Source organism: Emys orbicularis, chromosome 2, assembly GCF_028017835.1.
Source record: "Emys orbicularis isolate rEmyOrb1 chromosome 2, rEmyOrb1.hap1, whole genome shotgun sequence".
NCBI lineage: Eukaryota > Metazoa > Chordata > Testudines > Emydidae > Emys > Emys orbicularis.
Window position 1 is genome coordinate 261,708,734 of NC_088684.1, and position 17,030 is coordinate 261,725,763.

Below are 17,030 nucleotides of genomic sequence, written 5' to 3' on the forward strand. Positions count from 1 at the left end.
TCTAGCAAATAGTTGAACATGGTGGAATTTCTTGGGGTTTTTTTTTATTTTAATTAGGAAATTCTATACAAAAAGTCACTTCACAATATGCATTACAATATAATCCTTTATTATAGCATCAAGTGCTATTTTTTAATCAGGACCCGTGACTTGTTCTCTTGTAGTGAATAAAACAAGGGGGCACTGGAAGAGATCGCTTCATAGCTAAGGCAGTGGACTGGAGTACAGTCTATTTAGATTCTGTTCTTGACTTTGCTACAGACTTCCTGTGTGACCTTGGGCAAGTTGTTTAATCTCTTTGCTTTAGTTCTACAACTGCAAAATACAGAGAATATACTGAGCGCCTGATCCAGAGCCCATTGGAGGCAGTGGAAAGATGCTTGTTAACTTCAGTTGGCTTTGGATCTGGCTTTGAATGAGGCACAGGGCCAGATAGGGAAAAATGAGGATAAGAAGAAATACTGAGCAGCTGTTCTGTTCACTGAGTACGGTCCACCTTGTAGACTGCGGGTGAAGCCACAAAACGGGATTAATGGGTACATAGACCTTGTACTGGCTTTCTTCAGAGCGGTGAAATTCATTCTGAATGAGATGGGTCCAGTGGAAAGACTAGGGTATGATTATGTATTAAGATAGTATATGAATGCATATGCACAAAGGTGGCAGAGTTAAGGTTGTATAGGCAACTTTAACTTGGCACCTTCAAGACTCCGAGGAGTCTGGTGGCACCTTTTTGTGGATACAGATTAAAACGGCTACCCCTCTGAAATTTTAACTTTATTTTTTGATTTTTGAATGCAACTCTAATGTTTTTAAGGATTTTTTATGAAATAATATTACTACTTCAAGTGCTTGCACATGTCCATTCCAGTGTAGGGGTGTGCACACCCTGAGCAGTTGCCAGAATTTTTTCCCATCAGTGGTATCCGTCGGGACCACTTTGCTCAGGCAATCCTTCTCCTAGTGATTTTTCTGCAGTTATTAGTGTAAATAGTTATTACAGCGTGATAGGAATTTAGTCATTTTAGTGGTTTTTAGTACTTAGTTCCGGATGCCTCCATGCTTAGCTAATGGGGTCATCTGCTTCCCTGGTGCCGGGGCATGCCTCAGTGGCTGGGTTTCAAGCCCTGGGCCTCTGGTAGTAAGTCTGTGCCTTTGAGTGACCTGCACTCAAGCTGTCTTAAGTGCCTTGGGGAATCTCGTAAGAAATACTGCTGCCAAATTTGCAGGGACCTCAGATCCTGAAACAAAAAGGACTGAGTGGCAAGACTAAAGGTGATCCTCATGGAGGCAACCTTAAGACCTGCCTTGGTGCAAGCACCCGAAGAAGAAAAAATGGTTGCTAATTTTTCCGTAACTGTTGTACTTCGAGATGTGTTGCACATGTCCATTCCAAAACCCACGCTCTGTCCCCACTTATCAGAGACAGTTGGTAAGAAGAAACTGAAGGGGGAGCGGGGTCGACGGGGCCATTTATACTGGCACTGTGAGCATGTGGCACCAGGGGACTCTGGAGCTGACCTGACGGATACCACTAGGGAGAAAAAATTCTGGCATCTGTGCTCAGGGTACGCACACACCTACATTGGAATGGACATGTGCAACATTTCTTGAAGAACAACAATTATGGAAATGTTAGTAACCGTTTTTTCCACTCAATCACTCTCTATTCAAAAATTTCTCTTTACATGGGTTTTTGGCACAAATCACACATGAAAATTACATGTGACCTATGTACTATGGGAGAATGTCATAATTGTAATGATTTTAATCAGGCTTCATATTTTGTATTTCACCATTGTTTAGATGTTTTTAGATATTTGATTTATATATAATTTATTACTATACTGAGCACCTATTTCCTGCTCCAGCAATATGTGCTCTTTGAGTTCAATAATATCTGTTAGACATAAACTTCTAGTGCACCTAAACTAATGCATCTGTTTTCTGTACACAAATTCCCAAACTGCTGTTTTCTGTTAAAACCTGGGTGATGAGAGCTCAGAGTTCCTAGTGGCTTTGAGAAGCTTAATGTTGGAAGCTCTGGATTATGTAGGTGCTAGGGGCTAGCACAAGGTAAGAAACTTTATGGGCCCTTTGCTAAATACATTTCCCTCCTTCCTTTAAATGTGTAAATTACAATGTTTTCAACAGATCTCCTGTAAGCAGCTTACAGATTCGCTATGATCAGTCAGTGAACAGCAGTGTGGAAAATTTGCCCCCAGTAGCTGCCAGCATTGAACAGCTTTTGGAGAGGCAGTGGAGTGAAGGACAGCAATTTTTGCTAGAACAGGGCACCCCTAGTGACAGTAAGTATTCATGTTTTCTGTTATTACTGGGCTTTTTTGTTTGTTGGGCAGTGTTATAAATAATTATCACCCAGTGAATGCCTAAGTCTTTTTAAACAACCTGTTCACCATTTTATGCTGCATAGTTTATAACTTCTGTTTTATACTGATTATCATTAAGGCTTGGTTCCTCAATTGTGCTTTATTTTATGTGATGCTGATATTTTGAAATGTTTCTTTAGAGCTTTATTTTTGGTATTTTTAGTATAAACTACCGGCTTCAGTTGTGAGAAACTCCATTGTTTTTCACAAGTGTTATGCAGGTGTCCTACAGTGCTTTTGTATTTTGTTTATGTTCTCCATTTTTCATGCCATTCTTGTACTGAGTTATTTATTTTTCAAGAGTTGTGTTTACCAAAATGAAATAACTGAAAAGTGAATACAGATAAAGCTTAACTGAGGAAATAACATTGCTTTGGATTTATTCATAATCAGTGAGAAATCAATATAAATAAAAATTGATTGAATAGTTTTAGACAAGATATAAAATCATTATTTTGTCACTTTTTGTGTGTATATGTTATTGAACATGCTATTCTGGTTGTTGGTAGTGAGTAAAGTGCCATCTAGTTGGTACTTTTATGAATGGTACCCTGACAAAAATGCTAATTGTGAGGAAATTCATGCGGGGATAATCCTTTAAACATGATAGCTGGAGGACAGGTTTAGCTAAGTCTTATTGCATCTCATTTGGGCGCTCTGAGGGTTCCTTTGTATGTTCTTGAAGAGGAGGGATAAAAAGCTAAATCCTTGGGAAATGACCAGATGTGCCCATACCAGTAGACTTGTGTCTGTCGTAGGCCCAGAGGTCATGTTAAACAAATACAATTTGGTATTTAAAAAGTGACTGGCTATCCCTGTGGCATGACAGCTACTCTGTAGCCCTAGTTGGGTCATCCATGTTCTGGAACAAAATCAGAATTTGAGGAAATGGTAGAAGCTGTGCCTGTTCAGATGATGATGCGCTTTATCTGCAAAGAAAGGGTGGTAACTGCAATGCTCATGTAGTGCTCCCTGCTGGGTGATCTGTAGATTGACACTGAAAGCAGCTGGAAGGTTTGGCATCCAGCAAGGTTTATGGTGATTCAAAAGCATAATGAAAACAAAAAAACCAAAAAAAAAACAAAAACCCATAAACCCGAATAAAGGGTTTTCATTGATCACATAAATTTGCAATTTATTTGACAAAGAATTCAACAGTTCCTTTTGCACATCCTTTTCCTTTGGGTTTTTTAAAAAACAATAATAGTTGACTACATAAATATTATGCATATATTTCAGATCTTTGATCTGCTCTTAGAGTTTTTAGTTGTATTTTAAACTTCATAAGCCAAATAGAATAGGCATTCCACAACTGCTCTGTTACCTGCATGTCATTAAAGGAATCTTGTTTTTATTTCTTTATTTTTTTGTTATGGCTATGTTTACAGAAAAAGCACATTGTACTGAAACTTGCTCAAAATCAACAAAGACTCAGATGGTGCAACTGTCTCTGCATGGAAGTAAGGGTCCATCCACATGGATCCACAATTGCATACATCTGACTTCAAAGGAGAAATTTTAGCATTTTTTTAAATTTTAATACATTATTAATTATTTGGGGTGGATTTTCACTTTAAGTGCTATCTTAATTGGCAATATTAATCCGCAGTATGTAACTAGGGATGCTAAGGATTTATACAGTATTTTAAATTCTAGCACATGACATTGTGCAATCCTGAGATATTCTTCATAAAGAAAAAACTTTGAATGTGACTTTAAAAAAGATCAGATTTATTAGTCAATTGTTTTCTAGTTCTGGGAATGCTGAAGTCATTACACCAACTTCAAGTTGAAAATCGACGGTTAGAGGAACAGATTAAGAACCTGACTGCTAAAAAGGAGCGCCTCCAGCTATTAAATGCACAGCTTTCAGTTCCCTTTCCAACAATAACTTCAAACCCTAGCCCATCTCATCAAGTACATGCATTTCCAGCACAAGCTGGTAAGTAGAGAAAAATGTTTCCCACATTTTGCATAGTACTCTTATCAAAGTAACCTGAAGACTCTTTATGTAAAAGGCCTATTTTACACCTATTTGCCATGAATGGGAGATATGTGTGTGTACAAAGAGAACAGATCCAGTATAATTAGTGGGGGGGTTTTAAAAATTATCTGTCTGGTGCATATAATTAACCACTGACAATATTTTTGTTAGAGAAAAGAATGGCAAGTTTATAGTGGATTTGGGAATTTTTTAGATACAAGCTTTCCCTGAACGAGCTACTTTGTGCATACTTGTCTTTTACAAAAAAAAAAAACAATAAAAAGTAAAAGATTTGAAAAATTTTCACAAGAGAAAAATTTCCCCTTGTTTTAATGTGTTTAAAGAAGCATGAGACTTATACAAATCATTGCTGCTTATGTCCAGGCATTTTCTTTTTTACTATTCAGTCTTGAACTCATCCTTCACCTTTCAATAGTCAGTTAAGCTAATATTTTACCTTGGGGTTGTGATTATAAGAAATGAAGTTTATGTTCAAGTTTTGTGTATTCTGTGTTTAACATCAACATTCTGCTGAAATAAATTATTCTTAATATTTTAAACGTTAAATGCAAAAATTAAACTTCACTTTATTTTTTAAATCATCACTTTAGCACATAGCACTGATTCCTTGAACAGCAGTAAAAGCCCTCATCTGGGAAACAGTTTTTTACCTGACAATTCTCTCCCTGTATTAAACCAGGTAATTTTGTTTTGTTTTTTATTTTTGTTTTTCTAACCTTGTTATAAATTAACTTCATCTCAAAATCCTTGTGCTGTTCTGTTCTGTTTGAAATTCTATACAGCTGAGGGTTTTTGTTGGTTTGTTTTTTACATTAGGAGATAACCTCCAGTGGACAAAGTACCAGCAGTTCATCAGTTCTTTCCACTCCACCACCTGCTGGGCAGAGTCCCGCTCAGCCAGGCTCAGGAGTTCAACAGGTCAATGGTGTGACAGTGGGGGCACTAGCTAGTGGTATGCAGACTGTAACATCCACCATTCCTGCAGTGCCTGGTGTGGGTGGAATAATTGGAGCATTGCCAGGTAACCAGCTGGCAATCAATGGAATTGTAGGGGCTTTAAATGGGGTGATTCAGACCCCTGCCACAATATCCCAGAATCCTTCTCTCACTCATGCAGCTGTGCCACCTAATGTAACACATCCTCTGCCAACAACACTAAATAACAGGTAAGAATCTTACCAAAATGTATTTGCTTTTTCTTACTGTCGCCATATGCTATGTGCAATATTAGCTTAATTTGGTTAAACAGTTTTAAGCATAGAATTTATTTTATTTAGCATTTCTTCTAGCTTATGAATGTCTGACTAGATTCTTGTGTTCTGTGTAAGACCAATGTTAAGAGGACAGGAATTTAATTGCACTATGGATAATGAAGTTTAAAAATCAGCAATATTCTGTTTAAAAAGAAACAATGCCTGCCATACAATTTTTGGGCCTTCACTGACCATGTTAGTTAGGGTTCATCTATTTCTGCCTTTTCCACTTCTAAATATGCGTTGGTTGATCCCATTAATGTGCCACAATGAGCCCAAATAGGTTCACTCAAAAGAAAAGTAGTCTTAGCTAGAGTAAACTGTTTTTCCAGTGGCAATGAAGTAGCATTGAAAATTACTTTAAGTTATGGTATTGCATTTATCCCACATGTAATATGCTGGCATACATACAAAAAACTACATAAAAAGAGCATTTATGTTGCAAAGTCAAGCACTCCAAAGTTAGAAGATGGTAGATTAAAAAGTTCCGGTCCTACCTTAATTCTTCCCTCTTGCACAAGTTGGGCAGCATTATGGTTACACAGGCAATCGTAAATCTGGCATTTCCTAACTTTTGAGTGTTTGACTTTGCAACCTAAATAATGTTCTTTTAATGTAGTCTTTTTGTATGTCATTTCCTATGTTTTTTTTAAAAGAAAAAAGATAAAAGATTCAGTTATGAGCATCTGTAACAACCCCTCTCTCCCATCAAAATGCATCATAAGCAGGTTTTGAATCCTAAACCTTCAGGATTGCAGCACAGACTGCTATCACTGGAGCTATGGGGCTCACTATGTTAGTTGGCAACAGGAGATGGCTGTTATCCCAGAGGGAGGATAGACTGTTTGGATTGGGAGGTAATTGAGGGGAGAGGCCAGCCTGGTCCTGTTCTTTCTTCCTGCCCATCCACCCCACTTGGGAGTTGGGAAAGCTCCATCCCCATGTGGGCTTCCCCCAGAGAGTGGGCACAGAGGGAATGGGCTTTAGGGTCTTGACTGGGGCTGTTTCCAGGGGTAGGGAAGCATCCCAGCTTCATGTGGTTGTCCCAGAAGTGAGCGTTGGCCACTGGGGCCATTTCAGGGGGAGGGGAGACCAACTCCAGATCTCTTCGTCTCCCCCATCTCCCATGCCTCCTTGTTGTTGACTATCAAAGCTCTCACTTTATAATGGAAAGTGTTAAACAACCTAAATTTAGGGATTTTTACCATACCATAATTTTCCCTCTCCCATGTATAAAAGTGGAGTCCAGATACTGCCATCTTTTCCTCCGTTGCCAAAATCTGACCATTTATTCTGTCTGTCCAGATCCTGCAAAAACTCTTGTGCATGCCTTCCTCATATCATACTTTAATTATGGTAGCCTGCTCCTCTACAGCCTCTTTGATACACACATCACCCACTTCAGTCCATTCAAATGATGCTGTCAAAATTCTATTTCTTGCCTGTCAATCTAACTACATACCCTTCCCCTCTTGGAAACATTTGGAAGAGTCTCCCTTCTCCACTTTTTTAAGTTTCAACTTCATGTCTGCCCCTTCCAGGTGTCTATAACCCCAGTTACCTTACCTTTTCTCCTTTCTTATTACCCTTTTCTGTTCTGCTCCCTCAGCAATGCCAACTTCAATGCCCCATTCATGCCCTTCTCCCACATATATCTCTGTTTTCTTTCATGTACTTGTTGTTCATCTGTAATGTTCCCCTCCTTCTCTTTCAAGTTCCTCCCTAGGACCCACTTCTGCCATGTAACTAACCAGCTAGGACATCCATGTAGTCATACATTACAAAAAAACACATCCACCCTCCTTATTACATCAGAGCAAGCACTAATCCTCAGTGATTAACCATATAATCTTATTAATGACACCGGTGTATTCCCACCCTATTCCTGCTGTCTTGTTTCTCCCATGTTTGCTTGCCTAACTTAGTTTGTAAGGGATGGTATTGTCTCTTCAAGTTTTCAAAGGATTCTGACACACCTTTGGGGGCAGATAGAAAGACAGATTATTTCACATATATGAAAGTACTTTCCACGTGGTTGAGCCTTCAGAACTACTGACTCTGAAAATATGCTGAGCACTGTTTGGTCCTGTCCACTCTTGCAGTTAAACCATGTTCAACACTGGTTCAGCTACACCTACACTCATTGCCCTGTGTCTTTTCTATACTAAACACCTTTGGAAAAGTCTCTCGCTTTTGTACTACCACTGATACAGCTGACCCAGTGGGAGTGCTTATTTAGGGCTTGACTTCACTACTAGGGAGACTGACGCTGCTGCAATCAATGCACTGGGTGTCGATTTAGCGGGTCTAGTGAAGACCTGCTAAATCGATGTCAGAGCACTCTCCGGTCGACTCCAGTACTCCAGCTTCCTGAAAAGATTAAGGTAGTCGATCAGAGAGCATCTCCTGATATTTAGGGTGAATTGCTACTGCTGGTTAATTACGAACGTCATGGATCTGAGAAGACAACTTCATGTGGGAGATAGGTAGTATAACTGAAGACCTCTGCATGCATGTTGCTTCCACAAATCCACACACTTTTCTCATTACTGTGCTGCTTGGGAAAGCTATAAGCTGCAGCAGAAGTATATGTTGAAGTATTTCACTGGGGGAAAAGCATTCAAAATCAGAGGCTGGGGGAGAAATAGATTAATAGAAGGAGCCCCACCCATACAACAAGCAGGAGGGTTAAATGATTGTTGGAATGAAAAGGAACAATCATCTTTTTCTCTAGGCAGAGGAGATTGTGCGATGGGGAGTTTCAAACTAATCAGATATGTTAGTCAGAGGCCTACAAAAAAGTAAATCCCCATGCCAACCAGGGAAAGCACACCCTGTTAGGAATCCCAGGAAACTTCCCTTTCCTGGCAGCTTTGGGAGGCAAGCTTGTCTTCTTCACTTGGGTGTTTCTCTGGACATTTAATTCTCCAGCTATTGGGGTGTGTGCGTTTGCTTGTTTTCTCCCACCCTTATGTATCAGCAGGTGACTAGATCAGGGTGGGCTAGGTAGGACAAGGGGATGAAGAGACAGAAAATTTTTTTAGGGAGAAGTGAGACCCTAAATATGTGGGAAGAGGTAGAGCACATGATATATGGGGAAAGAAAGAATGGGATGGAGAAAGAAGGAAAAGAGCAACAGGCAATAAAAACAATACAGAAAAGGATACATTGTAATTATAGGAAAATATGTAAAAAGTGGAGTGAAACCAGGAAAAGAATACTAAAAGCTAGATACAAATATGTTAAGTTACATTTAAAATCATTTATTAAATAGTTGATTAACATGAAATACAATACAGAATAAAAAGTACACAAAGAGTTTTGTTCCTTTAAATTCTAAGAGAGTTGGTTTGGGAGGAGTGGTGATAGCACAGGTATTTTTCAACCCAGGCTAGTTGGTGTCAGGCAAAGTTTTCAGGCCCTGATAATTCATCATTGTCTATTTGTATTACCATAGCACCTAGGAGCCCTAGTTATGGTGTCCTGTTGTGCTAGGCATTGTACAGACACAGAACAAAAAGACTGTCCCTGCCCCAAAGAGCTTACAATCTTAAGTGTAAAACAAGAGATATCTGATGGATATAGACAGATTCATAGGAGAGCACAATGAGACAGTATTGGTCAGCTTTTTAGGCAATGGTCACAGCACCCTAGCCATCATGAAGTTTTTTGTAGGCACCACAGCAAACAACTTTTAAGCAAGGATTTGAGAGATGATAATGAGGTAGTTTTGCAGATGTTGATGGGGCCTGCTCCCTCATGAGGGACAGCATGGGAGAAAACAGAGGTTCTTGTTTGAAAATTTAACAAGTGGGCAATGGAGGCTGACATCATGGGCTATTTGGAGGTAGGAGTCAACATGTCAATAGCAAATGAAAGATGATAGGTAGCATGGGGATAGGTCTGTGAATGGCCTTCAGAGTGAAGACTAGCAGCTTACATTTGATGTGATGGAGAAAGAGAAGCCAGTGGCAGATTTAAAGAGGGGGTAACATGGTCAAAATGAGAGGCTAAGAAAATAAAGTTTGTAGCACAGTTCTGAATGGATATGTGGCCAAGATTGCATTTGTCAAAGCCACAGAAAAATATGTTGTAGTAATTGAGATGTGAGATCATGAGAGCCTGGACAAGAGTTTTAGCTGTGTGGATGGATAGGAAAGGCCAAGTTTTAGAAACATGATATAGAAAGAATCTGCAATATTTAGACATACTCTGGATGTGAGGGTCTAGAGAGATGTCCAAGCTAAAGATAAAACCCAGGTTATCGGCCTGGTGACAGGTATGGTGGTGGTGGTGTCCATAATGCTTGGAAAGAAGGTCTTGGGCGAAGTTAAGGGGGAAGGATTGAGAGTTCTGTTTTAGCCATGTTGAGCTTGAGCTGATGGCTAGACATTCACAAGGAGATGTTAGAAAGACAGGTTGAGATTTCAGTTTGGACAGGTCTGTAGACAGACAGATCTGTAAGTCATCAGCATAAAGATGATAGTAAAATTTGTGTTTGTGGGTGAGATTGGAGTATCCAGGCATATGTTATCAAAATGTAGGTGAGCTGTGTGCATATTATAACTGTGTGTATGTTGTTTACGTTGCTGTCCAACTTATGCAAGAAATAACTACTCATTTGCTATTGGTATTCAGTGGGATATCTAGCAATATTTAATCAAATGCTATATAGCAAGTGAGTGTTACTTATCAAAAAGTCTGTACATGGTTTGGGTTTGTAATTTTGCTGAAAGGCTGAAGTAAAAATGATGACCCAGACCTCCATTAGTCAAATAAGCTGCAGTGTTACATTGCAGAAACTAAGAGCTTGGTCATTGCTTTGCAGTGCCTCGGGACTAGGATTACTTCCTGACCAACAGAGACAACTTCTGCTCCATCAACAGCACCAGCAATTTCAGCAATTACTGAGTACTCAACAACTCACATCAGTATGTCCTATGTTTATCATAGAACTAGCTATGTTCTCTGTAAACCTGAGCCAGGACCACTGCTTTCTGAAGTATAGACAAACTCCTCAGGTTAATACAAATATTAGACCTGTGCGGATTAACTCCTTGAGCATATGTCTGTTTAAAAAATTTAATTTTCAAAAATAATTTATTGTTCAATTGTCTGCACCTTTTTATAGCATGGAGAATATGTTCATTGTAAATAATGGTTTGCGCTGAAGAATATATATGCCACTTGGCAGCTGCTTGGAAATATTTTAGTTTGTATTGGAAACAGCATGAGTTTAATACTGTGCCAAACATATTTGAGACCCTTTTTTGTAAGAAAAGGATATCAAATCTAGGGTCCTGTGATAGAGGCTTGCCCAAGCCAGCTGGCTCAGCTGAATGTCTGTTGAGCTGCTGACGTTAAGAAAGCTTTAAGAGGCTCTCTTCCATCCTCCACGTTCCTGTGGAGCTTCATCATTGCAACCCACGTTAACTGGAGTGTGGTAAATTGTGGTTACATTGCAAAAAACACTAGGGTAAGAAAGGACCTAGAAAGAAGTGACCATTTGTTGAATGATTGTTGATTAGAATGTTCTTTCCTTATATTAACTAAGGAACAACATCAGGCCCTTCTGTATCAGCTAGTGCAGCAACAGCACCATCAACACCAGCACCACCAGCCTGAAGTGCAGCAATTGCAGATCCCAGGAGCAGCACAGATACCCATAAATAACCTGCTTTCAGGCACTCAAGCATCACCCCTTCATACAACTACTGCCAACCCATTTCTTACAATTCATGGGGATAATGCAAGTCAAAAAGTGACAGTAAGTGTATTTTCACCTATAATGGCATTTTCAGTGATATAATTAAAGGAATATTGTGCCAAATTCAGAGGCAAGTCTTAAGGGAAACCAGATATTTAAGTTGGTGTAACCTATATCTTCTGTCCATTCAAGGACTTGCATGCATTTAGGCTTCCTTAGACTCTAAGCCACTTACTATAGTAACTGCTATACTGGATAAGACCAATGGTCCACCTAGCCCAGTATCTTCTCTCTAAGAGTGGTCAGTACTAGATGCTTATGGGATACATGCAAGAAACTCTCTAGTGAACTTCTTTCATCTATCTTTGTTTAATTGACATATTCAAAGCTTTATTGTCTTACTTTTTTCATTATGAAACCGACACAGTCAAATCACCAATCACAGTTGTCAGTGTTTCACTTGGTATTTTCCAGGTAATGCCTTAAATGAGTAAAAAGTAAGTACTTAAGTCAGTTGACATTTTGCCTTGCCAGAGCTTTGTCTCTAGCCACTGTCACTTTCTTATCTCCTGCATTAGCATGATGATATGAGCCTCCTTGTGTGCTGCTCTGGGAGCTCCCATGCATGTGCACTCCTAGTCACTGAGTGAAACAAGTATACCTGCTGCCATTTTATAGATTTTGTTTGCTGTTATGGAACTTTCATTTAGGAAATTAAATAATTTTGTTTATTTTAATATACTTAAGATCTATTCATTTCCCCATAGCCTTTTAAAGAATTGTTTTAATTGAGGCCTTACTTACCTTTTAGATTAATTTACTTGTCCTGGTCACAAATAAATACAGTATGGATGCGACACATCCAGAAATCTGGGATTTTCCCAGATATATAATAGCGGTTGTCAGTACCTGCAGATACAATATAAATCCTGTAAAAAGCAACAGAGGGTCCTGTGGCACCTTTAAGACTAACAGAAGTATTGGGAGCATAAGCTTTCGTGGGTAAGAACCTCACTTCTTCAGATGCAAGACTGAAGAATCCTGATGTTCACTATGAAAGAGGGGACAGAAGACCTGAAAAGAATGGGCAGAGAGAGAGTGTGTATGCACGCGCGCGTGTTGGAGAACTTCTGGCACCAGGGAAGGGTTGGCAGGGGGTAGAAAGTGTATGTTGTGTGGCTTCAGGAACAGTGACTGGGAACGGGTATTTCCATGGTGAGAGTTTTTTGGGTCCTTAGATGGAATTGTTTTGACATCGTGAAAATCCCCTTCCCCCTCTCTCCATGAAGCCTGGCAGATCAAAAGCAGCAGGAAATACAAAGCAGGGTTAGATGGCCCCAAGGAGAGATCAGTAGTTTGGATCTGTTTCCTGGTGGTAATTTTGGAGGTCTAAAATACCTTTGCTGTAATTACTTTCTTCTTTCCAAAGTTTTGTTTCCATGGCGTATGAATATTTTTATTTAAAATCCAAACATTTTGCTAAAATCATGACAAAACTTCTACATTTGATTCTTTAGCATAACTATCTAATCTTACCTACTTTTTTGTCCAGACTGTATTCCAGCCATGCCTTTTCATTTATATGTAGAAGTTGTAGAATTTAGCAAATCTAAAATACTGTCCGATTGTACAAGTGTTTTGTTTTGTTTTTTTACCACAGAGGCTTAATGATAAAACTGGATCGGTTGCACCTGAAAAAAGTTGACATTTGAATAATATTTGAGAACTGCATATCCTGCTGTTATAGCACTTCATCTAGCTGCGAACTGTGGATCTTCATTTCTGCAGATATGAAGAAATGCAACAAGGACCTAACTGCACAGCAAAGAATTAATCTTCATAAAGACATTCTTCTAAGGCTTTGATCTATTTTCTTGTTGCACTGAAATGGAACTACTTTTTCAGATTTAACAGACACTGCAAGAAATTAAATTCTGCAAACCATAATTATTTTGTCAGTATGACAATACTAAGTACAACTACACATTCAACCCTGGAAAATATTCTACTTGCTGCTCAAGTAGTAGTTCTTATTATAAAGCTAGAGGGCAAGTAAATTGAAAATACTTATTCCAGTCACACATTACTTGATTTCAGAACAGGAGTCTGAGCAAACAAACCAACCTTATCTCTGCTGCAATTGCAAATGCTTTCAGACCCAGGTTGTAATTGGCAGTGTGTATTTCCTGTTAGGTGTGTGTGTGGCTTTTTAAAACATTTTGGAATCTGACTCATGATATAAAGAATCCAATTCTGAACTTGTCACTCCATCAAATTTCTACTGACTCTAGAGTGAATTTTGCCAGAATAAGATTTTCAGGGTAGAGTCCAAAGGTTATTAACGTTCATTTGGGTTTTGGGAGTTCTAAGGTTGCTGGACAAACCAGATCAGTTTAAATAGATTTTTTTTTTTTTAACCAGATGAGAAGGCCATTTTGGAAAGTACTGGTAGTGTTTGGCCTAAACTAAGTGCCTGTTGCTACCTCCATTGTGTTGAAATGGCTGCAGACAGCTGAGCATGCACTAGACAAGTCCTTGTAAGCAGCAGAAATATTCAACATTGCACCAGCAGCCTTCCCCATTGTTCTGCCTTTATTAGAAGTGTTTATGCCACTGTAGATAGCTCAGGCGAATTGTTACCTGGGTCACTTTTCACTAATAAATTATAAAAAAAAGTGAGTAGATATTTAAACATTTCCCAATGAAATATACCAGTGGTTGAAACGGGTGAACTTATTGTTAGAACATTTTCACTTAGGATAGATGATTTTATGGCAGTGTGGTAGAGTGTAGATAAAAATTGGGGTAATGACCACTAATCTGTATTTAGAAGTGTAAATTATTAGTGGAAAATGACCCAGCTGTAATTAGACCTCCACTGTGTACTTAATTGGAAGAACATGTTAATTCTGCAATATGTCTCTTGGTTAAACATTGCACAGTTCTTACCTCATTTCTGTAAATAAGGTTTTTGTGAATCTGTTTTGTATTGTGAGGAATTCATAAGAAAACATTGATATTTTGATTTGTAATATTTCTAATTAGATTTAATCAAATAATTTATTTTTATATGTTCAGGGGGATTTTAAAAAATTGTCACAAATCACTTTTGTGGATACTTTACAAAAGTAATTCAGTGTGGTTTATTTTACTTATTTAACCCACTGGTTAATATTCTGTAACAATTTGTACAAATGATAAAATTAAAATGGGCTGTTATTTTGCTTAGATGTAAAATTCCAAGAGTATGAAAAGATATGTACAGAGCTTTTGTTAATAAATTTTAATAATGTTCATAGTGGTACACTTCACAGATGTGTGAGAGAGATTCTTATAGAAATTGGAGGATATTCTGTCCTTCCAGTTCTATTACTATTCCATGACTGGCTGGATTTTAGTACTTGTTGCTACTGTAATAATCAGATATCAAATTATACTAAAGTTTTTATTTACAACAACCAGTTTCTTAATGTTTCCTTTCCTCTCTTTAATTTTGCTTGCAAAATACACTTTGACACTAATATACAATCTTTTTACTGTAAAAAAGGAAATGCATTTTTGCTTATGCGATCCATTGTAGCAGGCCACCAGGCTGGTGTCTGTGCCATAATCACAGTATAAATTACCTATGGTCAAATTTTAAAGGCATTGGTCTCAGCAGAGACACTCCAACTGAGCATAACTCCTAGTGAGATCTGTACAGTAAATCAAGTACAGAGACATTTTGTTTTGCCATTGACTTCACCAGTGCCAGGATTTCATCCTATATACATTCTGTAACTTATCATATGTCAGGCTACAAGAAAAGCATTTAATATTTGGTCACTATTAAATTTATATTTTAAGGCATAAGTAGAAAGGGCAAGCTTTCAACTTTACGTTTGTGAATTTCTTATTTAAAGTTTCTTTGATGCTAGGCTTTTGCATGGAATTTCTTTATTTTTATGTTTGTTAAAGAAAACAATCCAAACCTGCTTCATTTAAGATCTGATTTGCCAATCTTCTCTGGAGCTATTTGTAAATGGACCCATTCTTAGAAGAGTTGCATCCTAATTTATCCTCAGTTATCTCAAATTTTGGGCCATGTCACAGTTGACACTTTGTCTAGAAAACATCTTGTGGTTGGTACTGTTAACTAAACACATGGAAAGATCCTTTGCTCCACCTGCCACCTCTCTTGGAGGGTCTCATTCTTGAGGGCCTTACCTGAGTCTGCAACTTCCTGGATATGATGACTCTACCTACATTGTACTGTCTTCCACAAAGATAAAAGTGGTACTTAAACTTCACCTCCAAATTCAGATTAAAATTTGGTACTTTCACTCTGCCATGGCCTGTGTTTCCTCCAAAGTCCTATCCTCATCCTTGGGTAGTGAGGTTACATGTCTTGACTGTTGAAAGCTTATTAGCTGCTACATGTAGATTGCCTACACATGGAGTTATCCAGGAATAGTGATTGCACTTTAAATTCACACCCTAGCTTAATCCAAAACAACTTTCACATATAGACAAGCCCATAGACTCATGCTATTTAAAAAGCCAAACAAACTATTTGTGACCTTTGGAGAAAAATTTAGGGATCAGGTCATCTCAACTCAAAGAAACAAAGACTGTGCAGCCAGTAATGTAATAAACCAGTTCACATTCCTATATGTGAATTTTTAGAGTTCATTTAACTAGGTGGGTAGTTTCAATAGATTTTATCTCAAATATGAAATCTGTGACTGTTATACAGAGTTGTTTATACCTTTACAAATGACTATTTTCTCAACACTTCATAGAGATGTTGGATTGGCAGAGCAGGGCTCCTCAGTCTACATCCTTATGGAATTTACTGCTAGTCAGTCTCCTATAGTGGGGTCATCCTCATCATATTTCATTTGAAAAGCAACATTAAACGTTGACATCCAGGTTTACCTTCCACTCTGTGGCTTCCCATGCCATGGAATGAATCAAGGTTGTCCCATTGGAGAGGATCTTAGAAGGCAGCAGTTCACTAGATATGCCAGGGTTCTGATGTATTCTCCACATTCACATAGCAGGCTGTCCATTTGGGTAGTAAGTAACTGCAAATCCTACAATGGGATGCTGTGAAGGCAATGTGATAGAGAAAAAGTAGCTCTTAACTAGCAGTAACTCTTGTACTCCAAATATATTGCCTCCAAAGAGTCAACACTGTTGTCTGTGTGGTGGACCTCTGCTACAAAAAGGGCTTCTAGAGAGTTGAACGCAGGGACCAGCTTCAGTCATACAAAGTAGAGTTTGAGCAAAGCTCACATGCGCCCCTTGCTGCCACCTACTTGGAACATTGCACATGACCGTACAATGGGGTTCTTGGGAGGCAATATTAATCTGAGAACAAATTGTTGTTAACCTTGATCAACATGCTGCATAAAAGCTGAAAGCACATTTTGTACTATTGCTGCGTTAATCATGGATAGATAGGCTCACTTTCATAAAGTGTCAAAGAGGAAGCTGGGTAAAAGTGTATAAAGGCACACTGTCGCAGAAGATAATATATTATTGATAATAGTTTATGTGCTTTACAGCTGGAAGAGCAAGACTTTTTTAAAAGAAGACAACACTAGATTCTGAAAATTAAGTACAGCGGATAGAGCAATCCCACACCGATCTGCAAATTTGCTATATATCCGTACATTGGGGGCGGGGGGGGG

General features: G+C 38.5%; 1 protein-coding gene across 1 annotated transcript in view; it reads left to right on the top strand.

Annotated features, from left to right (window-relative positions):
• MLLT10 (MLLT10 histone lysine methyltransferase DOT1L cofactor) overlaps positions 1-13,060 on the top strand; it is a 206,813-nt gene extending 193,753 nt beyond the window's left edge. The window contains exons 15-21 of the mRNA XM_065397985.1: positions 2,155-2,309; positions 4,144-4,332; positions 4,986-5,074; positions 5,212-5,561; positions 10,477-10,579; positions 11,203-11,415; positions 13,016-13,060. Of these exons, the coding sequence (XP_065254057.1) occupies positions 2,155-2,309; positions 4,144-4,332; positions 4,986-5,074; positions 5,212-5,561; positions 10,477-10,579; positions 11,203-11,415; positions 13,016-13,060 (1,144 nt within the window). The remainder of the gene's footprint in view (positions 1-2,154; positions 2,310-4,143; positions 4,333-4,985; positions 5,075-5,211; positions 5,562-10,476; positions 10,580-11,202; positions 11,416-13,015) is intronic.
• Positions 13,061-17,030: the final 3,970 nt, after the last annotated feature.